The 27,654-nt window shown below is 32.7% G+C and overlaps 1 protein-coding gene across 4 annotated transcripts in view; it reads left to right on the top strand.

Annotated features, from left to right (window-relative positions):
- The window catches only part of LOC138179626 (protein amalgam), a 60,379-nt gene that overhangs the window by 28,017 nt on the left and 4,708 nt on the right, over positions 1 to 27,654 (top strand). The window contains exons 5-8 of one of the 4 annotated variants that reach the window (XM_069112625.1): positions 19,332 to 19,500; positions 20,895 to 21,061; positions 21,185 to 21,469; positions 21,738 to 22,621. In XM_069112625.1, coding sequence (XP_068968726.1) covers positions 19,332 to 19,500; positions 20,895 to 20,959 — 234 coding nt within the window. In that variant the 3' untranslated portion in view covers positions 20,960 to 21,061; positions 21,185 to 21,469; positions 21,738 to 22,621. Of the gene's footprint in view, positions 1 to 19,331; positions 19,501 to 20,573; positions 20,654 to 20,894; positions 21,062 to 21,184; positions 22,622 to 27,654 lie in introns of those variants that run through there. The other 3 variants (XM_069112617.1, XM_069112634.1, XM_069112609.1) reach the window with 3 other exon arrangements.

The following is a 27,654-nucleotide window of genomic DNA, read 5'->3' as shown; positions in this document are numbered from 1 at the left end:
CAATTCTAGAAGGTCTGATTTTAATGGGAATTTTTATTATTGAGAATTTTTTACTTTGTTATGAATAATTCCGCCGTATAAATTTCACGACAAAGACAAAACATTTTAGAGGTAAATTGAGTGTAATTTGTTAGATATTCTCTTCTGTGTTCTTCTTATTGTTACGCTTGATAATGGTGTTTACCTTGATGTGTGCTTTCATTGTTTGGAATTTTTTAGTTTTTGAATAATTCGCATTATAAATTGCCCGATAAAGAAGATACATTTTAAATGTTTTTATGTTTTTAATTTACAGTAATGTGATTAATGTAAATCATTAGTATTGGACATTTTTTATTGTTTACAACAGTTTTATCCTGCTGTGAATAGAGTCGTTAGTATATTTTATGATGAAAGGGAAATGCTTCTAAAATAAATTTATTTATTTGCTAAATTTTTTCCTGAATACTTTCCTATATTTCATCAAGCTATACAGATATTCGATACAGTTATTTATTGATCAGAAATCTTTTAAACTTTCATATTTTATCGTACAAAAAGTGTGTAAATTTTTCCTATAGATTGCTTTCAATATTTTAACTTCTGACAATATGACATTTTTAGATTTTAATATTGTACAGTAAAATCATTTTAACATTTTACAGTAGAATTGTTTGAATTTCGATAATATAAAATTCTATTTACACATTCTTTCTACGTTCATGCAAAAGGATTTGAATTACGCGCGCTTCCTTTCCCTTTAATCGTTCATGAAACAAAGATTTAAGCGTTTTGTTCGTTGTTTCCTTGTAGCAGACTTGCTGATAGCGAGTTGGACGGTTAAGAAAGGCGCATCTAGAACTTGGACAGCCTGTTATTTATATCGCTATAGTTCAGACCCTGCTTAGTTCGTCTTTTATGGAAGTTTCAATAAAGATTGCAGGAGATGCGAGTTCCCTGGTGTGAAAAGCCAGTTCTACCGTACTCCTTGAGCAGTCACCGGAATGTGTAACAAGATGGAACCCAACTCTGTTGATACTTCCATTATCGAGTACTTTCCTATGCTATGCCGTTCTTTTCCTGGCGCCTTTTTAAACTCACTTTTCAGCGTTTGTGCAATGCTGATCATAAATTATATTGTTCGCAACAATTTATTTGTTTGTTAATTTAATTACAATATTGTTTATTTGGTCGTTAATTAATTTTTACCATTATTGACGGAATTTATTAATTTGTTTTCTCTGTTTCTCTTCTATTGTCTTTTATGGAAGTTGGATAAATAAAATTGCGTAAATTTATATTTAGATTACGTATAAGACTATATTATAGAAGTAGTATTGAAGAAAAGAGGTTAGAAATTCTAAATCGGAATGTCTTATACATTGCGCAAACATAATACGTACATAAGTAAAAATTGAGATCTATGTAATTAGAAATTTAATCTAGGTATCATATTTCCGTTCAAACCGTCTATCACCTTTTATCTAAAATGAAATCTTCCTAAAAGATTTTGAGTCGAAATTTTTAATTCTGCGTATAACAAATAGATAAGAATCATAATCTAAACGGTATCATAATCTCCTAAATCCAATTTAGACTCTATTTCCATACTAATATTATCTTGAATTAACATCTTTTATTCAAGATTGACGGCTTAAAGTAGGAAGATAAGAAGACAAAAAGTAATAAGATTAAAATTCATAATTCCTAATAATTCCGAGTGGAAATTTTCAACTCCAGATGTGATAGAAGATTAAGAACCGATATCTAGACGTAAGTCTAACCTACATGTCATTTTCTCACTACGATCAATCTGCCAAAACCATCTTCCATCCAAGATACGCACACAAAGCAGGACTTAAATGCTGATTTCAATGGACGTTGATAGTCGAGCCAGGGGAAACAATTGTTATATAGCGTGGAACACGTTAAAGGAACGGCCTGGAGGAAATGTAACTGTCAATACGCGGAACTCTCAGCCACTCGCGAAATCTGAGAGCTCTCGACATGCTCGAACGTTGGTCCTTTCACATATCAGAGATTCTGTTGACGTCGACCAACTAGAACTATATAGGGTGTTTCATAACATGTCGGACCCATTTCATCTCTGAACAAAGGACACAAAAACAATGAAAGGCATGTGTCTTGTTTGACCTTGTTCTACGCGTATACCTATTCGTTTCAGTAAAATAATATAAATATAACTATTTATTTGATATAAGCTTATTCGTATTAAATTGAAGTTCGTTGTCAAATTTGTGTTATAGTTTTTCATAGCTTTATATTCGGTTGTCTGACTATATGGAGCTTTTGTAAAACACAATAATTCCTATTAAATAAATATAAATATATACAGGGTGGTTGGTAACTGGTGGTACAAGCGGAAAGGGAGTGATTCTACGCGAAAAAAGAAGTCGAAAATACAGAATAAAAAAATTTTTTTTTTTAATTTTTCCATCGAGATAACGATTTACAGTGAGATCCGTTATAACGAAACGTGATAAAGTGCACGCGTACCGAACGAAAATTCAAAGTCGATTTTCTCGAAAACAAAGCCTCAAACGAAAAATTTTTATTCTATATTTTCGACTTCTTTTTTCGCGTAAGATCACCCCCTTTCCACTTGTACCACCAGATACCAACCACCCTGTATATAAATATTTTCCTCAAATTAACTTTCATTTTCTTTAAATATATTCTGATGTTTTACATTCTATATTATTATATCCTAATTGATGCTCGTATCAATATATATTTGATAATACTGTACAGTATGTATATCAAAAGCTTTTCGGTTTTGCAAATATTCCAAATATATTGTATATGTAATTTTGTAGACAAATAATTCAGTGGAACAATAGCAGCTGCAACAGTGTAACGAAGTCGTAAAATCACTGGCGCGCGAAGGCGACCGTATTTGTATGTTGACACAGTTAAATTAGTAGAAATATAAATAGATATGAAGCTGAAATATGAAAAGAAATATTCCATACAAATGGAAACTTCACACAATATATGGAAACAAAAATTTACATTCGCATTACAATCCGCTCGTTCAACTTCTCGTTCAAATTATTAAAATATTAATCATACATTTACAGTTTCTTTACTTTTAAATCTTTAGTTATATATCTCATTTTTTATCTATTCTTTTCTTTCATCTATCTTTTATCACAAATGTAATTAATGACATTTAAAATGTTACACAATTTTAAACATCGACTAATGTCGCTGGGTTACTCGAATTTTTATATTTTAATTTTGCTTTCATCTTAGCAAACAGAAAAGGCTGCTGTATATATGGTAATGTTGTGTCATAATGTGTTTTCGATATTGTAAGAAAATCTTTAGCATAAAATTGAAATAAGAAATAAGGACACCAGTAAAAGTTCTTTCGTATTTTAATCAACCTCTAGAGGAATTTTTTAAGTTTAAAAAAAATCGGTTGGGTCGTAAAATGACTGAAAAAATGCTGTTAATCTACGCCTTCGTTATATCTTGTTTACTATGATTGTGTGCGCACTGTCTCAGTTTAACATAATAATAATTACTAGAATGAAAAAATGACTAAAACTTGAGAACGGTCGAGGAAAATCAAACAAACTCCATGTTTGTATAAACTATATCCACTGTTTATGCTCTTCTTGTTCACTATCATGCCCGACATGTTTTAAAGCATTCTGTATACATACATATGTATGTACACGTATTGATTCCACTGAAACTTCTTGCTTTTTTTCTTTCTATTCTGTTTCCCTTAAGTTTTTCATTTTCTTTTTTTTTCTTAATCTTTGTAAAACGAGCGTCTTATTTGACACCTCTGAAAGCTCCATTTTTAGTTATTCTTTCTTCTTTTTTCTTTTACCACGGTTCTTCAGCTGCTTCTTCGTTCTCCAATGTATATGACGCTTCGAGGGTCGTTTCAGTAAATAGAAGAAACTTTTCAGGTACCACTTCATGTTCCCCAAGTTTCTTCCAAGTATATACGCTTACAACTCGCAAAGAGTTCTGTATTAACAGATTGTCAATGATTTTACAAGATTTATTATTTCTTACCTTGACTGTGATGAATAATATTTTATGGTATTTAATTAGAAAATCTTCTTCAACAATGCTATTGCATACGTGTATTTTATTTTCAAATATTTTTGAGTACATATTAGTTTTGTAGAATATATTCTTATATATATTTTTATAAATATTGATATCCACTGCATTGTTTACAATAAATGTTATTTCATTCTTGCATTAAATTCCGAGATATTTACTGTCGTAATATTGAATTAGGTTTTGTGGTTTTTATCGTTAAATTCAGTTAATAATTATACAGGGTTTTTCGTAATTATCAGAAACATTTTAAAAGCACCATTTCTCATCTTTCGAACGAGTAAAAGTAACGGGTCGTTATAAAAAATTGTTTTAAAAACAACCATGATATACAGTTTAGTATTCAATGCTTCACTGAAATCCTACGAGAATTGGAGGGTGGGTGGGTTGTTCGTCGCGAAACCAAATATCTGCAACTTTAAAAACTAAAAAAATAAAGAGAAATTGGATATACGTTCGTGGAACAAAAAAAGGATTTTTTTTCTCTTTTCATATTTTCTGCTATTCCGAGCTTGATTGACCTATATATTAAACTAGTACAGCGTCCTGGCTGCGAGTTCACAGGATTGATGTGAACTGAGGTATCTGGAATCAATTTCTAGGTTAGAGGATTAGAATCCATTGGTGTGATTTCAATAAAACTATTCTTTATGGGAGATGCCTAATCTAAGTAAATTTCACGAATTTATAATAGCTAATATAAGTTCAAAATATAGGGTTTCAATATTATTAAGTAACATCAAGTATTATCAAGTAAATCGTAAAACAATACGTTCTGATGGTGTATAATGAAAATAACCAGAGTATGTTTTGGCTAGTATTCATGAAATAGCATAGAATAGAACTATAGATAGTATTTATGAAATTCAAACATAATTGCGACCTTTATTGCATCTTGCAGAAAATTATAATAAATATAACTAGAAAATTTCGTATGGTGATAATTTAAGGAAAAATTAAAAACAATGTAAGAATATTATGTAAAAAAGGATACAAATTTTTCCTTAGAAAGGTCTGGTTCCATAGACATTGGTTACAAAGTTATAGTGCGGCACTGTAATGAGGAACAGGGAGCGGGGGGGGGGGGGGGGGAGAAAGAGGACAGGGGAAAAATAGTATGTATTTCTAAGTCTCGTCAAGAAGAAAACTTCCCAGTACGCAGAGGTTATGTCAGAGGACTCATTTGTATGATGAATGAAATAATCAAGAATTTGAAAGAATTCTGGAAGATGTATATTCATCTAGCAATAAGGGTAAGAGTGTTACTACACTGTATTTTGTAATTTACCTGCTCGCGTGCTATCAATCAGAAGTAGGGTCCTCTTTTACCGGTTACTATTTATATGGAAAGTACATATATGAGACAAATCAATCGTCGACAAGCCTTTTGATTGAAAATGTCAACGTCAATATATACGGTGATTCACAATTTGACAGAAAGAATCAGAAATAACCAGTTTTATCTGATTAAATTTTTTGTTACGGAAGATCATTATTGTGGGTTGGGCTATTCCTTTATACAAATGGCCACTAAAATAAAGCTCGCACGAACAGTCAATTCAGTATTAAAATGTTTTATTGCTATCATATATAGCTTGTAGATAAACTTTAGTAGTAAGGTTATGAATAGCTTCTCGTAATATTTTAAGTAAACGATAAAATTTTTCATGTTATACAATTTTTATTGATCTAACTAGAGACGATAAAAAAACAGTACAAAATACGAGTAGTAAACATACGAGTGCACTTAAGTAATATAGTATTCTCATAAGTTAAAATTCCTGTAAAGTAAAGGTTTGAAGAAGATTCTTTAAAATTTTTATTTACGTTACCAGTAATAAAACAAAATAATACAAAATAGAGAAAAATATAGGTAGAAAGTACACGGTAATATTTAGGTGGTATAATATTCTCGCAGGTTTAGATTTATTTCAGTCAAAAGATTCAAAGAAGATTCTTCCGTTTCTTTTTTCTGTATTTTTTTGAACATGCGCGCGAATACGCATTGCCAAAAATAGTACAAAATAATACAAAATAGAAAGAGATACAGGAAGAAAGTGTGCGAATGTAGTTAAGTAGTACATAACATTTTGTAGGTTAGGTTTGCTGTAGGGAAAAGGGTTTCGAAAAACACTCAAAATTATCGACATGAAATGTACAACAATTACATAGACGATTGGTCTCATCGAAGCATACAAAAGAACAGGGTGTCCAAAAATTCCTCCCCTCGATATTTCTTTTTTACTGTGGCAAGCGACGGTCATTTTTGTTTCATGAAAACCGCGGACATGTTCTTTTGTCGCTTTGCCGACAATACCAAGCGAACGCTCCTCAATCCTGTGTGGTTATTAAACATTTTTCGCCATCGTAAAACGAAACTTTCTGTACCAGCTATCGCGCTGTTTTCAGACCTCAAACCTTGGGTTTGACGAACCGCGCTGTTTGCTTTGCTCTTGAAACTTACCTTTTCTTTGACTTTTGAGCCATCCTTCGATTGTCAGCGCGCGCGTTTCCGGCTTACAAAATAATAACGGTTTAACCAAACATCGAAGAAAAAAGGATTTCAGCAACAAGAAAAACACGAATTTCTACGCGATAGGACTTTAACGAAAACTGAATTGATACATATAGAATGTCTCAATATTGATGGTACAAATGAGGCGGGGATGCTTCTATAGGAACAAAATAAAAACAATCATACGAAAAGGAAAGAAATCGAGAAAGGCAGGTTTAACTGTACTGCTTAACTCGTTCCATACCACACTATTTTCGCGTGGCGTTTCGTTCAAGTCACGTATGTCAGTTGATGGTGCGCGCCAGATTCGTTTTAGACGCGCTGAAAATTTTAGTGGATTGAATAGAAAATTCAACGTGCATCGAAAACATTTCCTTCTCCTCTTCAACGGTTTTTCATCTAGGATGTACATTATAAAGTGTATACAGATCTAGCCAAAGGTCTTTTATAGTAAAAAATGACTAAAACTACTCAAGGTGTATTTAATTTCTGGAATAAGTGTCACGTACTTCATAGTCTCCTTACCAGGGAGTACTCTTGACATTCTAAATCTTAATTTCTTTAGATCAATGTATTGTTGAATTACTTCATTTATTTATTGTTAAATCATATACTTTAATTGTTTGCTTTATCATATTCAGTAGCTCAGGAAAGTATTTAAAAAGTTAGTATAGAAAATTTTTATGTATATATTATTTGTATTATATAAAACGTTTTTAGATTTTATTAACTCTATAATGAGAGAGATTGTCATGACTATATTAGTCATATTTGGAACCAATCTAAAAATAAGTTACAATATAAGTTACAATATACAGGGTGGTTGGTATCTGGTGGTACAAATGGAAAGGGGGTGATCTTACGCGAAAAAAGAAGTCGAAAATATAGAATAAAAATTTTTCGTTTGAGGCTTTGTTTTCGAGAAAATCGACTTTGAATTTTCGCTCGGTACGCGTGCACTTTATCACGTCTCGTTATAACGGATCTCACTGTAGATCGTTGTCTCGATGGAAAAATTAAAAAAAAAAACAAAAAAAAAATTTTTATTCTATATTTTCGACTTCTTTTTTTGTGTAGAATCACCCCCTTTCCGCTTGTACCACCAGTTACAATAATATTAAATATAATTTGGAAACATATATTCGATAAAAAAATTAGTATACGGTATAAACAATCATTTTAATCATAATAATATATAGGTAAAAGAAGTGGTATACATATTCGTAAAAGGTTATTACAAGTATTCTAATACTTGTGAACCGCTAATCATCCTTGAACATTTGGATTGCTAATTCTGATAAATACTGATTTGCCTATTCACAGGCTATGGATCTGCCGTAAATCGTGTGAAATCAAAATAGCATCAGGCAAATTTGCTTTTAACAACCATTAAGCTATTTTTTTGATATTTTGGTTCTGAAAAAAATATAACTATGAAACTATAATTTAATATATGTATGTCAATGTAGAATAAGAGTGCATGTTATACTATACTGTGGATTCTATGAATGACTTATGCGAGATCCCGACTACTTGCTACTTAATATGTATTTATATCGAACATCATCACTACAATCTTGCTATTTTCCTACTGATTATTATTCGTGTTAAATAGTATGAAGTATAAATTGAATGCATTATTTCATTATTCAATTTGCATTAGTAAATACAGATATAACTAATTAATAATGAAATAACAATGATCCGATAATTACATTTTTCCGAGAAAATATAAGAACTTTCTGCTTACCTCTATAATTAATCTTAAGAATATAAGAATCAGTTTCAATGAAACGTGTCAAAAGTCATAAGATAAATTTGTAAATGTAAAAATTATTTCAATTCAGGGTATCAGTAATTTTAACAATTTTTTTTCTCTGTAATTAACCTAAAACTCAGTTTTAATGAAAATTGTCTAATGTCATGAGAAAAATGTATAAATGTAACAATTATTTCAGTACAGAGTATCATTAATTTTAGCTATTTCTTCTTTCTGTAATTAACCTAAAAATTAGTTTTAATGAAAACTGCCAAAAGCCAAAGAATTTATAAATGTAGTAACTATTTCAATACAAGGCGACTATCATTTAACTTATATAATATATTCGTCGTTATTTCAAACCAAAATTTGCTTTAGCAATCTTTTGCATAAATCTGATAAAAGACTTAAGAAGAACCCTAATATATGATATGCTGTGTTTGAACCAGGGCAAATTATGAATGATAAGGGAATCGACACGGTCCCCTCGGTGATATTCAACTGTCCGTCATATTTTCGAAAAATAAATCAAGCTGTGCCATACTGCCAACATGGCTGTACATAAATTACCACGAATGGCAGATGTTAATGACAAATGGTGGGGGTGGTGTTTCACGTTTAAACGTTCAATTGGCGTGGCATGTGAAAAACCAGACCGGACAACCGGACTGGAAACGATTATGACCGTAGCGAAAAGGTCGGTGAATAGAAAACATTTGTTTAAAAGCGTGAACAACAATACCATGTAGGAAACTCTCGGAAAATGTTCCCAGTCAGTGAATGAAGATATGTGACCGAGTTATCTAGTACAGTGTATTTGGAAACGTTGCGCTGAATTTAATAACTAATTGCATAGGTTAAGTTGGTGTACGAATTTTTGTAACGAAATATTATTTCATTGTACTATAATTATACTACATTTTTATGAAGCGAAAGAAAGATTGATCTTTCATTTTTACGATAAAATAGTGTTTTAAATAGTGATTTAATATAGAGTTGTGACCATGACTGCTCTCATTTTAACGTTTTAAGGATTTTAACCTAACCTGTTAACTTGTCTCATTGGGATACTTAATTTTTTTGATGCAATAATTTTGTTATTTAAGTCCTCTATATTTTAATGCATCGATTCATTTCTACTGAAGATAATGTTCTACAACATTTATATTTGAAAAAGTCAAAAGTTAATTTGTTTTATTGTTTAGTAATTTTTAATTTCAATATCATAGATATGGTCAATAGATGACTATTTAAGAGGTTAAATAAAATGTAGAATTAAATACTACGTTATTTTCTAATAATATCTAAACAAAAACTATTTTATTATAAAAATACAAAACCAAATCTATTTTAATCAATATCTTTAAAACATCCGATAGATATCGAAAACGAATTGTCGACGGTAATGACACGCCAGAAACTCGAGAATCCTATTGTAGAGTCGTAGAAGGACAAAGAAACGAAAAGGGACAGAATGATGTTCGTACAGATCGTAATTACAGTGTCAGAGGAAAGCTCAAGGCTCTTTTTACGTCGGCGACAAATCTCACGGAGGAGTTTATGGCTCGTTGTAGATCTTCAATCCGGTTCATTAGAAGTGTCTTGATGTAATGGCGGCACGTTAAGCGGAAAGGGTTCGTCACTTCTTGTGAATTAACACCAGCTTTTCGGATAGGTTAGCTTCGTGATGAAAAGAAACTCCGTTACGTGCTTTTCATTATGGCATCATCTCCTTTTTCTTCTTAAATCTGCTCTTTCTTTTATGATTCAACGTGTGGTTTTTACTCAGTGAAAAAAATTTTCAGCAACTTCTAGGCAATTTGAGGTTATCGATGGATAGGTCGTTCGATTTCGAACGAGTCAGCTGAATTTGAACTCCGATACTGAGTTATTAGGTTAGGTTTGCAGAATTTCCAAGTGGAATTTATTACACGGGTTTAAGTGTGAATTTGTGTAAAATTAATCGAGTCATTGGTGAATTGTAGATGTCAGCTGTCATAGGATATTACACGACATGATGAGCTAGTGAATTCTAGCAGATTACAGTTAATACCTTTGGTTGCAAAGTGAATATGTTTAACAATATCTAGTATTGTAATCATGTTGACCTTAATTATTCATCGTATATATTGTTATTTACCTCCTCTCTTTTATTCACTGCTATTCATTATTAACAACATACTATTGTGGTATTATTTAGAATATATTATTGAACAATGTAAATTATGTATGTCATGCGATGAACAGTTATCGTAAAATAACTCGAAACACAGTAAGTTACAATAGCCGACTATAAATTATTGTAAAATGATACATATCGATTAATCAACAAATAACGTGAGTGTCAAAAATAAATCATTTATAAGATTTTATACATACTTAATAATTCTGCATTATTAATTACCATTTAGTATTAATAACATAATGAATCTAATAAAGTACACTGTACTACTACAAATCTGTTTCTACAATTAGATCTCTATAAATTCTGATAAAATACGATCAACCACAATTACAGAGTCCATTCAAATATATTAGTAGATGAAACAATTTTCTATCTAGATCATTTTAATTATATTCGTAAAAGGATGAATTCGAATAAATGTTCATAGTCTAGCAATGATCTTACAACTAGTAACTTATGGTTAATAATATATAAATATATCAAACATAATTTTAGAATTCAGATCACCTAAGCAATTCATCTTAAAACGCAAACACCCATCACCAGCCACTATACCTGAACACAGGCATGAACAGAAAACATAACTTACTTGTGTCGGTTCCAACTCTCGGTGACGCTCTGGAACGTATCGTCTCCAGCTTCTTGCTTACCTCTCAAGAAATTTCCTTCTACGACGTCCCCTCACAGCGTAGTAATGTTATTCTCCCCAGAAAATTTATGCGCATTCATGGTACCAGTCGGTAAAATGTTACCCCGGGCTATCATCTCTGTAAGCTTTCTGGTTTGCAAAAATTACACGGGCTAATCGCTTTGAAACGCTGAACAGGCAATCTCTGGAAATATACCGTATACTGGAAATATACCGTAGAAAATTTTTATAAATATATGCACATATTATACGTAACTTCTTAAAAGTTCATTAGCTCTGTAATAAAACACTATTATAATTATATTGCTGTGTGGGTAATTATGCAGTTCAATAATTTTTTCAAATTTTGACTATTTAACTTTATTTTTTTAATCTAATCCACCCAGATCGATCTAAAAATTACCAAAAAGATAAGGTTAGGTTTGGGCAAACAACCTTCTAACCAATGGAAATACTTTCATCAATTCAAATATATTCAAATAAATTTATTAAAAGCTGATCTGAATCTTTAATCTTTTCAGATAAATTTTGAGTATTGAATCAATTAAATCGAATGAATTTTTATACTTTTACGCAGTAAGGGGAAATTGACGCTTTCTTAGAAAAGTAGAAGAAATTTATTAATTTCTCATGTTCTCCCATTTAATTTATTATTTGAGTGATAAAATAAAGCTTTTAACACTCGACTTACAGACATGTCTTATACATATCTAAGGCACGTGTCAATTTGACACATGAACAATATCATGCATTTCCTTTAAAAAAACAACTTAAAAACCAACAATTGTACACTATTAATTTATAAATCAAACTATGAGATATATATTTATATAAAATTTATAATATTCGACGTTATATAACATTAGATATATTCCATGCATTTTTACACGTATACTCAATTTTGTCTGTACGTAAACGTTCGGATCGTTCTGTTCTTTTATTAAATCGTATGAATCGAAGAATTTGCATAAATTGATCTGTAGGCATTGTGGTCTAGAAGAAAGTGGGTCCCCATTTCTTGGGCCATAAATAAAAAGCTTTTACTTCATATGCTCCCCGAGCATACAAAATTGCAATAAAAGCAAATAACTTAGTAATTGAAATTATCAAATCACTTTTTAAAACACAACGTGTGACGCAGTCTCACCTACTTGAGAAAACGGGAAATATCGTCGTTGAATTGTTTATGTTTGCTTTTAACGTTCACTTTTTTGAAGAATTAACTCTTTTTTCACGTTTATATTTATTACTGCAGTAATACTTAGATGAGTGAAGCCAATTTACTGGCATTAATGCTTACTTTACGGTAGAGATACGTCTACCACATAGACAGTTTTGAAGAAAATGAATTTCGACATATATTCGTCTCGTTAAATGGATAAAAGTCAATACAAATGCTAGAAGAAAACTGTAAAAGGCTCGTATAATTTTCCTCGAGAAATTCGAAATGCGTCCAAATGATGTGTCCCGTAAACCTAGCGTTAAAAAGCATTGAAGTCAAGTAGTTAAAGCCTATAGTTAGTCACTGTAGATGCGCATGGATGGAATATAGGACATGGCCGGAAAGATGATACAGAGAGGAAGGAAAAGCGGGTGAGATGAGGGTATGGGATTGTATCGATTTTGGATAAAATTTATAGTTGCCTTGATAACATTTACTTATGGGTTTCAAATGCAGAATTTCTCGCGGAATCGGGTTCACCTGGTTTAAATGCTGTTCGGTTACATATATGTATATCATAACTTCTTATCCGTTGGAAGTATCATTTCTCTGATTTTCATGCTTTGCCTCTCCCGTCCTCTTCTCCTTCCACCTCCACCATGTGAATGAGGAATGTCCTAGGCATCTCTATGCATAATTTATGGCGAATGAAATCTTTCTTTTTTGAAACAGAATATATGCGTATGTGTTGGTGATTTCTTTCGAATTCGATGAAAATCCTATCTAAGAGTCTCTTGCGTAAATAATTCTTCCCATACATTGGAACTATCTCTGATCCTTTTATTCGAAGCTACTTGCAGGCATATTGAATCATCAATCGTCCCAGTCACGTTTATTTGACGGGCAACGAGATACACTATCTGCCAAGAGTTTAAGGTTAGGTTTGTTTTGTTTTAATATTAGGTTCATGGGCATTTCGATTGCGTCAAATTGACGCGTATCCGTAGAGATAGGTATAACATGTAGAGAACTTCAAAACTATAAATATTTTTATAACTATAAATATTATTATAACTAAAAGCTCTGAAGAGAATAAATTTTCGATATATATTTGTCTCGTTAAATGGATAAAAATCAGTACAAATCGTAGAAGAAAAATGTAAACGGTTCGTGTAATTTTCCTCATGAAATTCGAAATACGACAAAATGAAACGTCGCGTAAACCTAGTTTTAAAGATAGGAGCTTTTAAAAGGAATTAATGTTCCTTTGAAATTGTAGGTTTATTTCATAGTAGGATATTTGATGTTTTTTAGTGATTGTTAGTGATTTATATATTATATATGAATTAGTTTTATTAATGATGATGATTTTGCAACGTTTCGAGCGTTTCATATGGCTTTTATATGCATGTACTTAAAAAGTAAAGGTAGAAGAGGATGGAATAAATTGAAATGCGGAAAGCAATTTAATACGAATTGAACTTTTCATCACGATGATCATAAAGCAGAATAAATTCCACATAAAATATGATTAAATTAAGTTATTACAAATACGAAAAATTAAAATTAATTTCTTTTCATATTAAATGAATTTATCCGTGGAAAAAATGACTTCCGGGTCAATAGTGAAATCAGAGGATTCAAAACTGCTACAATCGGCCAAACTTTTTTCCAATACTGTACCCACCCTCCATTCCCTGTAATCGCACAAAGAAGCTCGACACAGAAACAAAGCAGACCGAAGCATAAAACAAAAGGCGATTTCCAACAAGGAATAGCGGCACATTGCAAAAAGCGGCAATAACTCTCTCATAAATTTCCTCTGCAAATTCCCCGCGTATTACGAACAGACCAAATGCGCGAGAATCATCCTTCGAGCAGAAGAAACAAAATCAGCTACCAAACGATCCGTTCTAACCCCTCAAAAAAAGAGAAACGTAGAATTCCAATGAAAACATTATCGAGTTTTCCAATCCAAAAATCCTTCGATAAAAAAATAATTCGCAAAAGACACACGGAAAATGTTCCGAGAGATCTTCTTGCCGAGCTCATTTGCATGAAACGCAGCTAATTGCTGAATAACATCGACCATACGCCTCACCGTTCCATTCTTTCCATGAAAACTAGTCTGCAGGTTACTCGATCTGCTCCTCGAATTTTAATATTTTCCAGCAAGGAACTTGCCTCGAAAATTACTGGCATACGTAAGGAAGTGGCCTACTAGGGCCTCTTACGATTTCCTCGCGAATTAGCTAGTGGATCGGTAGTGGAGATGGCGAAGTACCATCGACGTCACTAGGGCGGCGTTAATCGGCAAACTGGAACCCGTGGAACATAGTTGAATAATAACATTTGCGTAATGTTTGCATGGTGTGTGTGCTGAGGCAGCCGAATAGTACATACCAGTTTAGGAAATTGAGAGAGAACAGGTGAAGAGAGGGGAAGGAGAGCCTGCATTCTGCAGCAGTAATCATACGAAACCATGAAACCTGAACCAACTTCACTAAGCTGTGTAGCAATAGCAATGATAATGGATACCCGATACCCCTCCATTTCTGTGTTGGTTGCTTTATACGCAAAATCTGGATCATCCTTCGAACACTTGACGACAACTATGTACATACATACCTTTTGAGTTTCTGACTTGCCGTCCGGTATACGAGTGCCCCTACTGAATGTGGCAACTGTTATGATAATGCTGTCGTTGTTGCGTGACAAGATGAGCAGATTTGATTGGCAAAAGCTTGAACGTGATTAGAACGGAAAATAAGGAGATTTTCCATCGATGAGAATGAAAACATGGGAAAAGGATGAATATATTGAGTGGAATAGAAGTTTGTGGTTTTGAATAGTATCTTTTTTAGGTTACTTTTTTATTCGTGTGTAAATATATATTTATATTTCTTCCCTTTTTTTTGTAGAAATATTTTGTCTTAAAAATCGGTAAAAATTATTTAATTGGAATTTGGGATTAAAAATTGAGATTTATATATGAATAGACTGCGGACCTTTACACAATTTCATATTTTTATTAACATAACTAAGGAAGTGGAACCTGCATAAGGCTTTATTTTATCCATTGAAGATTATAACAACTATTTTACTTGGAATATTTTTTACATCTTTGCATATTACGTGTGTTTTGTACATCTTTGTACTTTAAAATTTTCTGTAAATACATAAAAGTCTTGCAGTCTAGTTATAAATAACAATATAGTTAGAACATGAACATGAAACATAAATATGAACATAAACATGAAGTATTTGATGTAAAAATTGTCTTTCCTTATTACAAATGTTTTTTTACATTAATTTAAAATTATTCTGATTTAACTTTATAACTTATGCTATTCAAAATTCTGAACAATATCATTTTTATCCACATTGTTTCAACCAACTACAATTAAAGTTCATTATCTTAGCTTTAACCTTCACCATCTTTAGTTCAGCCACTTATGTGGCTTGTTTTAACGGTGCAGCTAAATCATCCTTAAACGACGAGTTTCCACGTAAATGGATAGAGGTCATGAATGGTCTGTGTTGCTTGACCTGCTCACCGAACTCGCGGCACCGTTTAAAATCGCTTGTTTATAACGACCACTTCCGGTTTTAATGGACAAACTTCCGCAGCCGGATAGTTAGAAACGGGAAAAATGGCACGAGTCAACGTACCATTGCCGTAAGTCATCGATGCCTATTGTTAGTAGTACGTTCAGTCATATCTCCTACAAAATATTACTCTTAACATAAAATTAAAACATTCATCTAAAGAATTTGTTAAGACTATCTTTCTTAAGAACTTAACAGAATTTAAGAAATATAATTCTTATTAATAATCATTTTATTATTATGTTACAAAACAAAATAACTAAAATTCACAGAAAAAGTTTCTCTCACGAAATATTATTCTGAATCTTATAATTAGAATATTCACCTAACCAATGTTTTAAAATGAAACTAAGTACATAATTCAAATTTACAGAACAAATTGTGTATACAATCAAAAAGCGAAAATAATAACTTCGAAGCATGCATTAAACTTCAAGTCATCACCTTCAACTTTAAACCTTCATGAAAGTTTGTAATCCAACTTCAAAGCTGACTTAACCTATCCTATTTACATTCAAAACCTTCTAACTTTCTTTTTACCACTTTTTCTCATTTAAATGAAATTCCAAAGTAAATCTTGTCATCAAAGACTAGATCACTTCTTCATGACAACTCAATCATGTCTATCTATTCATTTATCTGATTTCAACCACGAGATTAAAACACGAATTCGATGAATTTCGAGACAAAACGCACGCGTGCACTCGTCAATTTATGAGCGAAACGGGGAACGTTCTAACAAAAATTCAACCGAGAACATTTTGTGAATTTTCATGAAAGACACGGTTCGTTTCCGTGACGATTTATAAGCAATACATATATGAAAATGGAGGTCAACCGCGCGCCATATTTGATATGGAAACGTTACGAATCGTGCGAGAATCGCGTTTTATGTCGGTTTTGTTGTTTTCGAAAGGACGTGGCTACATCGTTCGTTATCGAGACGCGTAAATTCACCGAAAAATATTCAGAGCAAAACGCTCTTGAGAAGTCTACTTGAAACTAATGAAACTACTGGATACGCCCCTTTTGTAACGCTAATTTGTTTAATAAATTGATAATAAGTCCACTTTTCATTGTTCCATAATCGGATAAATTGCACGAAACGGGAGAACTGAGGTTGAAAATTTACATTCCTATGGGGGGATACATTTTACATGCAGAAAAGTATGCTCCTATTTGTCATGCTTATATTATACTTGTTAACTAAGTTAACTAAGTAACTTGTTTAGATAATTAAAATATTTGTTCTCAACGTTTAATTTTTTAATTATATCGAACGAAATAAATGTGATTTTAAAGGTTAATATAACATAGCAAAATAAAAACGTACTACATACATAGTATAATGAGAATGTTTTATATGACTTCGATTTTTAATGTTGATTTTTCAAATTGATAGAAAAAACATAAAATTGGAGATATGTAGTATCTTTTCAAAATACATTAAATAATTATACATATGTATATGTAGTTGGTTGTAGAAATGTAGAAATGTTATACAATTAGTTGAACTCAGTTCAGAATTCTTTCTTCCTTTGTAGCATAATTAAAACAAGTTTTCTACAACACATAACATAGAAAATGGGTTTTACGAATAATTTGTTATTTTTCAATAACACAACGTAGCCACATAACACGGAAATTGCATCAATAACTATTCACACATGTCACTTTTGTAGCCAGACAATGAGATTCAAGATGCTTTTAGACATGTCCAGCTGTGGGTGTGGCTACATCATTCAATGTCGCCACCTAATGTTTTAATTTATAACCTCACTCCGCTCTGGTTCCCACCATTACTATAAGTTAATAAATAAAACTTGAAGTTGTTCTTTTGAATTTGAATTGTTAAATACATTTTGAACTCCTTTTTTATACTTACATCAGTAGAATACAAATTCCAATTATTTAAATTTAAATAAACCAATATGAATTTTTAAATAAAGAATATTTGAATTCGTGTTTGAAAAATATTGACAGAATGAAGACGTATGCAATGAAGCAACATGAATACTTACCTAATTAACCATAGAACGTGCATATGAGTGAACGTAGCAACAAAAGGTAACCATAAACGTGTCAATAAATGTTTCGATATTGTACGATCATAAATCGCGACCGAAACGTTTGTATGATAGTTGCGGAAAGTTTATGCTAATGAGACCGCCGGCTTGTTAACAATTCCATTTAAATTCCAGAGACGGCCTGGTGTGCGTGTGTGTATATGCATACGTGTGCATGTGGGCAACGATTTCATTAAACCGCCTCGAATTCGACGCGGACCTTTAATTTTATTTTCGCGCCATTGTGACGTGCCAAAAAAGAGGAAGATAGAGATAGAGAAAATAAATATCTACTCCCAAAGGGACAGGCGGGGAAAACCAGCGAGAAGAACCACTACGAAACGTAATCGTTCGTTTTCGTCGTCTAAAATGCAATTCCACTGGATCTTAATACGGACGCCCATATATACATAAAGTATATAGGGTGTTGCACAATTCATGGTACAAACCGGATTAAGGAAACTGTATGGCTCAAAATAAGACAAAAATCAAAAATAATAAAATTGCGTTGGAGGTTTCGTTTTCGAGGAAATCGAGTTTGAAAATTTGTGAGATATACGTGAATTTAACCAATTCTAATTTGGACAGCAATGGACAATTGCCAGAACGTTACTCTACATGTGAAAGTAGGTTGGAAATGAAGAATAAAATTTTGTTGTTTATAGCCCAGGTTTGGGGAAATAGAATTTGAATATAAGCAAATTTTCAAACTCGATTGTCTGAAAAACGAAAGCCTTAAACACAATTTTGTTTTTCTTAATTTTCATTTTATTTTAAGCAATGGAATCTCTCTGACCGCTTTTGTACCATGAATTACGGACCACCATGTGCATATACACATCTTCTCTTCACTTTCCTTCTTCATTTTCTCTTTTCTACGACTATTTACTGTGGCTCCCTCGACGAATTTCATGTTCTTCGTCCGTGTATCCTCCCATTTCTCTCCTAATTCTTTTTCCCGCTTTTCTAGCTTGAGAAAAACCGGAGATTCCATTAACCACGGATAAGCAAATTCCGGACAATTCGGTTTCTGGCCGAAATAAATTCGTTCGTTGGAGAAGACTGTAAAAAAAAAAAGAAAGACAATGGCAAAGGAACGAAATAAAGGAAGATACTAAAAAAAGATAGAAAGTGTGGTCTCTCTCTGCGCCTGTTTTTTTCGCCTAACGAGATCCATCGGTAAAATTTCGTTCGACAGAAATTACGATATAACTTTTCGTCCAACTTCTTTCTCTTCTCTTTCCTTTGTTCCTCTTTTTCATCTTTCATTCGGTTTTTTCTTTATCTGTGCCCAATATAGGTGATCAACTACGATAGTCCTAGGGGAGGCGTATCGGTGATCACCGAGAAGGGAGAAGTTACAACGTCGTATCTTTTGGTGCAGCGTGCCCAGCGTGCAGATAGCGGCCAGTATACCTGCCATCCCAGTAACGCTAATACAAAGACAATCCTCGTGCACGTACTTAATGGTATGTACATACATTTACAGAAGAACTTGGAAGCTCCGCGGTTTTTCGGGTTCTTCGTTAAAGTTGCTCGTTTCTCTCTACTTTTCGGTTTTGTGGTGCTTTAAAGAAATGATATTTCACGTGGAATTCTTGGCTTTGCGACTGTGTCTAGAAGAAAATGTAATTTGATTTATAATTAGAAAGTAGAAAGGGAGGATACTGAGGAACGTCGCAAAATAGCTTTGTTGAGAAAATTAAGTTTTAATATCTTAGGCCACTAGAAAGGGAGCGATATTCAAAGACTTTAACTGTATTGTTTGTCAAATGAAATTTATACCCCACTACAGAATTAGCATTTCTTGTTTTTAACCAGTTCACTGAATCTTTAACACTATCTTATGGAAACATTTTGAACATTATAGTCATTGTGATTTGATATTTCTGCAGTCCTACTTCTCATCAGCAAAATGTATTATGAAATGGAAAATCACTAAAAATGAACATTCCTCTTTTTCCTCTCTTACTTCTCCATTTAGAAGGGAAGAAATTAATCAACCATCCGGCTTAATTGCTTTCCATGCTTAATAAACGAATAATTCAAAAGTAATAATTATTTTAACGCGCATGTTTAATGGCTTGGAAAAAGTTTGGAATCTGTACCGTTCAAGTTTTGTTTTCCTTTGACATTGAAATAGCTTGAATTTTGATTTTACGTTGAAAAGAGATATCGACGGTACATTTGCAGTTCAGTGGCTTGCTTAATCTATTTGCAACGGATGACATACTGGTACGTGTCGAAGCTTTATTAATATTTTAACGACAATAAATAACATACCGGTATTCATAAATTCTAGTTGTTTGCTTATGTTTCTATCAGTTATTATGGCAGCGTCAATTATAAGAAGAATGAATATTCATTGGGTTCATGTTGGGACGTAAAACAGACAAAGGCTATAAATAAAGTAACTGGTAAACATTCGTTCTTATAGATTATGTTATTTTCTTTTACAAGAATTACTTCACCAAAGATCATCTGAAAATCAATGTATACTGTATACGGATAACAATATTTCTTTTTATACAATATATTACAGCAATAAAAATTCATCGTTCCATTTGACCCTTCCAGGAATTTCTTTTTTAACTCGTAAGAAAAATGATCCTTTATTAAAAACATCTTTTTAGATGATTTTGTGATGACGATATAACGTACGTACTAAAATTATAAAGCCAATTTTACCAGATGCAAATATATTATTTGCATAATTATCTCTTAGTTATTAAATAACTTACAAAACTACAGTGTTCTGTATACGAGCATTAATCATAATATTTATCTCTTTGATACTTCTTTTCCTCATAATTTCTTTTCCTGTATACATTTTTATATCATTAAAAAAGTTATAAAATTTCAGAGTTTTGTTTTCAATGGCTCATCCTATGTGTTAGTTATTGTGTTAATCAAGCGTTTAGAGGCTAAAGTTTTACACGAGATTGATACTGTTGTGATTTAGTTAAGCTAAAATTAGAGGGATAATTAGTATAAAGAAGAGAGAAGAAATGAATGGCTTGACGTTTGACGGTAATTAACTAGCTGAATTATAGTAATTGTCTGTATTCTTCGGAAAGTGGCTTTTGATGTTTCAGTTGTTGCTCATTTGTTACGCATGAATGTACATTGTACATAGGTTTCTGTTCTTTGTAGGTACACGATGAACGAAATACGTTGTATATTTATTCGAAACAATCGGAGAATTACGTTTTGTGGAAACTGTAAAATGGCCGGAGTACCTAAAACCAACACAATTAACGTTTTAATTGTATAATGTGTCGAAACTTTTAGAACCATGAAGTTCTCAGTATAAAATGGCTCTCCACAAGTTGAAATTGAAATTGCAAATGTTCTAGATATCAAGTATCTGAAATTCATTATAAATTAACATTTAATTTGTATAATATGCAGAAACGTTTAAAACATTTCATATATCCGGTGAGATCACAAAGCTGTTTAAATGAATGCTTCTCTAATTGAAACTTAATTAAAGTAAATGCGAGATTGGAAATAATTTCATGACTGTGATTTCACAAATTTCTTACGTTTGCTTTTATGAACAGCTTATTAATGTATAAGCTCTTCGTATCTGATTGATTTATTATCAGAACCCTCCTGTATATAATTGAACGTAACATTATTAGTTAATTCTCCAAGTTCCAAGTCCCAAGTTACAAATTACGAATGATAATTAATTGTTTTGCAGAACAGTAACAAGCTTGGTAATACAACAGACAGAGTTCCACGAAACAATTTTATAAAGTATAAGCCATCTAAAAAACTTTTTAACAGAAACTTATAATCTTAGAAGTTATCACTTGCCAATTAACTGTGTATTATTAGTTCATTAATTATCCTGCAAGAAGATTATTTTATATGCTTGACTAAGTATAATAACTCATTTATTAATGAGTTTCATTTATTAACTATCTTCATGTTATCAGTGAGGTTGCGTGATGCAACATTCACGACGATTAGTACATGCGAATACAGTTAAGGATTTGAAATCAATAAGGATTGCACGTACTTATGTGCTACACTAATGGCAACCATTTGCTGGAAGCAAGGTGCTATTCCAGGTTAAGCATCGATCGGTTAAAAGGTTACGGGGAAGAAGCGAAGTACGATGCATTTTTCACAGAATTTTTAATTAATTCCTACTTCTTCAATTTCTACGAGAGTGTTTGAATCAGGCGCTTTATCCAAAGCTACCTTTACACCAAAATCTAATCCTTGGTCAAGAACCTAGCTGTAATGGACGACGTCCATCTTGTGGTCAATCAAAGGTCACCAACGGTCATTTTCTCAAAACCATTCCCGCCATCTACCTAACCACCGTGAACGCTCCTGAAGACTTCTGCTCGTCCGACTAATTCCGTGAACAGCGTCCAACTCAAGTCACTTTGTGCAAAATAATCTATTACTCGGCTGGCTTCCCTTCGGCAATACTTTCACACGGCACAATCCTCCATGATGAAATTGGAACTTTGAAAAAGTTTCCACATTTGGTGCAGCATTTCTTACAGCGTTCTTTACAGGAGGATCCAATCTTCCAACGAAGCAGGAATTTTAACAAAAAAAAAAAAAGAAGAAGAAGAAAAATAAGCGCAGAAATATGAATAAAGAAATTACAAGAATAGAAAGAATTGAAGAAGAGTAATAAATAAAAAAGGTAGTAGCGGTAGTATGCAATTGGGTTGTCAACTAAGTGATTGCAAATTTTGTCATTAGGTGGTATTGACAAAATCTGCAATCACTTAGTTGCCAATCTAATAGATAGTGCTGAATTACAGAACAGAGTTTCAACAATAAAAAGTATGATGAAACAGGAAATAAAAATGGCAGAATAAAGACACCATGGAAAGAACATTCAAGAAAAATTCTAGCAGTTAAAGGTATATACATCGGTAATAAAAGCAATACATACATATTGGGGACTGAATCAAAACTGGGGTTATGTTTGCTACGCAACATGATTGCTGTACAAGTTTTGGTTTCTTATCGTTTTAGGATTCAGTCAATTTGTTCGTGGAAACACCTCGTCGTGTAAACTTTGCCACTTGTCGATTTTACTATCGTGTCATATCGTAAAAACTACTATGATATGATCGAAACTTTTCAAACAATACATATATTGCGATCAGAGTGCACATGTATTTAATGCTTGAAGAAAAGGTGAATTTTGCTGAACAAATAATTCTGCAAGCCATTTGAAGTTGAGCACGAGGATAGAAAATGAAATTCGAGTATTACAAATTAACCTTCAACTTACCTAATACAGTGAAACTTGGGGGATATTTCATATCTCAAGAAACGAAGAAAATTTCTCCAAGTATGGCTGGCCCCTTAATTGAGCCGTCTAGGACGAGAGAGGGTCAAGTCAAAAGAGTCGGAAAATCGAGTTAGCTCGACGCTGCTGTTCCACTGAAATTGAATAGCAAGCTTTAAGTATGAATTTCACAAGATGAGATGAAATTGATTTACTTGCCATTCTAGACTGCTTGATCATTTTGTGTCGTATGACCAAGAATAGAAGGGACAATTGAAGGTGAAGAGACAGAGCAGCAGGTTCTTAAACCTGCCATTGAAAAACAGTGGTTCTTTTTGCTCATTCTTTCTCTTTTCCTTCATTTTTCATGATGAGAAAAATGATGAGAAACAAGTATAAAAATGAGCTATACTTTCGGACAATGCAATTTCGCCCCGAAGACTTTCCTCCTATGACCATAAAAACAACGGAGTTATTTAGATGCTTCCACTTTATATAATATAATATAATGTCGAGGAGACGCGACTAAGTTTACCATCTAAAACGTCCCTCCTTACCTCCTCCCCTTTTCATTAACCCACAATGTACGATGATTTGAAAATCTTCTAGAAACGTAACATTTGTTTTGCAAAGTGATAGAATACACAGTACAATTGAACGGAGGATTGTACTACATGCGAAAATAAATTAAAAATATATGAAAAATTGTCAAATACACGCTGACTTGTCTGATTTTTTAGAAACACATAATCAGATAGGATTCTACATGCAAAAATAGGTGGGGAGGTTTTCAAGAAAATAGAATTTGAAGATTTTATAAGTACGCGTCATCTTGACCGATTTCTTATTAAATGAAAGTGGACGATGGTAAAGTGGGTATTTTACATGCGAAAATGTAGAATAAAATTGTTTCATTTAAAGCCAGTATTTTGCAAAAAATCGCATTTGAAATTTCCTGGGGTACATTAATTAGTTAAATCCGATTCTCATGAAAATGAACAAATTTTATCACTACATTTTTTAACATATTGTTGAATGTAAAACAACCTTTTACCATATCCCGTATAATAATGTGATATTTTATTAATTGTTACAATTACCTAGAAGTTTACGTATTGTAGTTATTTGGCGAATTAAAATACAGAATAATATACATACAGAAGAATTTTGGCAGTTTTCAAAATGTATTATTCAAAATGTATTATTAATGTATATTATATCCATTTTTATGTTTTCCACCAACTCTTCTACATTTGCATAAATTAGTTCAAAATTAATGAAGTTAAAACTGTTTTAAACGTTAATTACAGACTCTCCTAAATCTAATGTTAGTCACATGCAATCTTTTTTGACCGTGTTGAATGTTACCTGCTATATTGCGTTCATCTCCGTCTTACCATAAAAGGGATAAGAAATATAAATCGCCATCCTGAATCACCCTATCTGTTGGAAGATTTTATCTGAGCTGCCCGATAGATTGCAGCTCTTTCCCCCCATGTGTTTGCTTGAATACACTCGACACAGTTTTACATCGTAATTGATAACTCGCCTGGATATTCGATTTTTCTGTATGTTCAGTTTCTCGATTTCTCGTTCTAGCTACTAACCACGACCCATCAATTTACTATATGAAGACTACAAAACACGATACACGATAAATCAAATTCCTTGTCTTTTTAAGGAGAAACAGTTTTAAAATTTAGTACGTCATTAATTAATTTTATACCACCAAAATTGTCTTTTTATTTGAATTTACACCTAAAAATTTGTTTTTTCATATTCTTTAAAATATTACTTATTTTAATAATTGTGCTTTGGCTTTTATAAGACTGTACCAATTTATCAACTATTTTTAAAAATTTACATCTATCGACCCATGCACGTGGCGGGTAAAAGAAAGATTAAAATTGTTACCTACGCTATAAATTTTAGTAACATTGTACTAATTGTTTACCATATTGATAATAGCTATCTGTTCTGTGGTGTATATAATATTTGTTAATTGCTCGTATTTAAATATAAATCCATTTTGTAAAAATATGATGCCTTTTTATATTAGTCATTTTATAAACTTTCTTTTCAGTAGGGTCTTTCAGGTTTTGCGCGACTCTTGTACATTTTAAATATGTAAAAAATTCTATAGAAAGTTACTAAAATACTTCTAGGTATGTAGTTTAAAGTTACAACAGTTAAAACAATTAAAAATCTTTCCTATTTGTGATTATTTTGCAAAATGAAAATCAATATTCTGCCGAGATCATGGAAGATATTGAGTGCGTCATTTAATGGTTAAAATCCTCCTGTTTAATTATAAAGCAACATTAAAAAAAGAAAATTACCGAAAATGTGCTTATCTATACGTATTTTTCCCCGTAATCTTCATACATAATTAGACGTATCTTCGAAAATATGGCTTTCAATGGTAGAGGCGATCTTTACCAATATTTGCAGCATATTTCGAGGCAGTAAAGATCGGATTACCAAACACACCAGCCGACAGTAGCGACACGACGAAAGCAAAGGGAAAAATTTTTAGCTAAAAACGAAGGAACAGTGAAAGAGATATTTCCATTAACACGACTTTCCATTAACTGGTCCGTTAATGAATTCTCGTTAAAAACTACTCCGTTGTCGTAATCGTGTTTCTGTTGCAAAACTCTGAACTCTCCCTGTCCTCTTTCTCTCCCTTTAAAACAGAAAAAAGAGGAAAAGGATAGCGTGTGGCGGAGGAAGAGCGGGAGAGATGGTGGAAGGAAAAAGAGAAAAAGAAACGGTGCAGTATTTCATAACACGGTATACTATATAGGAGAAGGTTCGTCGTTTCTCACTGGGCTTTGACCACGTTTACAAAACGAATGAATCCGATCGTTCTCGCCAGAAGATAACGGTCTTAGCAAAAAGCATTCGGTTGAGTGAGAAGAGTAATTAAAGAGATTTCTCAGAGTGCACGGGGCGCGTCGAGCTGAGCTCAGCTATTGTTGTAGTCACCACCACCCCTTTTCCTAGCAAAACCATACTGCCGTAGAGATAGCCTTCAGGAACTGGAATTCCGGATTAGGGAGTCGGGCAGGATATGTCTGACAGAGAAAGATAAACGTCTATCGACGACCAGCCCACGCCGGTTTATCATAAAATCGATATACAGACCGTTGTCTATGGTCTCTAGCAAAGATTTTGCTCGTTCAAGACAAGACTGGCAAGACCATCTCTCTAAGGATCGTATTAGTAATGCTCTCCCCTCCCTTCCTCCTCACTTCCTGTCTTACTTTTACAATCTTGTCACGTGGCTTTTTGTCACGTAAATGTCGCATACATCATACATGGCTCTCCATATAGATCGTTTTCTAACCTAATCTCCGGGAGCTTCGAAGTTCTCCTTCGGGAGAGAATCCATTTGTATATGACACCCTATAAATTTTTCTATCATTTATCGTTATTTATCATGTTTCATTTTGTACTTCTTTTTCATTTACAGACATTCTATTTGAAATACAGGGTGTTCCAATATTGATGATATAAACAAGATAGAGGAGATTCTACACGAAAAGAACAAATCGAAAATATAGAATAAATTTGTTTCATAGTGACCTTTCGTTTTCGAGAAAATCACATTTGGAAATTTGCTTAACAAATGTGAATTTGGTTCATTACCAACTGAGCACGAGCTGGGTACAATCAGCAAAAGAATTTATTCTATAATTTCAACTTATTTTCACCTCCTCATTTGTAACATTAATACTGGGACACCTTATATTATTTACATAACCTCTTTTATCTTCTAATTTTCCAATTTTCTTATTTAATAATTTTTCTTATATTTCATTATCATTTTATTCCTTTAATTCATCATTCCTCAGACCTTAACGACGCACAAGAACAATGATGAGAAATATGTACAGTGGGGAAATACCCCGTGATCGAATGCAGACTGGCTTCCTTAAGCAAGCGACTCCTCGTCACAGACTATAATAGCTATTGTGCCGCGTTAATGCGTCTACACTCGGAGAAATCAGAGAAACACTTGATGTTAGAGTCACAGGATACAGAAGAGGCCATCGTATGGTGGTATGGTAAAAATGTCTATCTAAACAGAGAAAACTTTCAAGGTATGAAGATCACTCCCCTTGCAAAGGGATGATACGCTTTTTTTTAAAGGTGTAGTTGGAAGATTCTTCAGACAAGCACAAGGATCCATGGGTGTGGAAGGAGACTGTTGAAGACCGTTAAAAATTCCGGCAACAATGTATATACTGATGGCGGAAATTATCCATATGCAGGGTGTTAGAAAGGGAAAAAACTCAAGTTTTCTTTCAAAGGGTACTTTCCTTTTTGATAATCTCGTGAATATTCAGGA

The sequence above is a fragment of the Bombus flavifrons genome, chromosome 1, assembly GCF_040668555.2.
Source record: "Bombus flavifrons isolate JBK064 chromosome 1, iyBomFlav1_principal, whole genome shotgun sequence".
NCBI lineage: Eukaryota > Metazoa > Arthropoda > Insecta > Hymenoptera > Apidae > Bombus > Bombus flavifrons.
The sequence above is the reverse complement of the archived record's forward strand: the minus strand, read 5'-3'. Positions and strand labels throughout refer to the sequence as shown.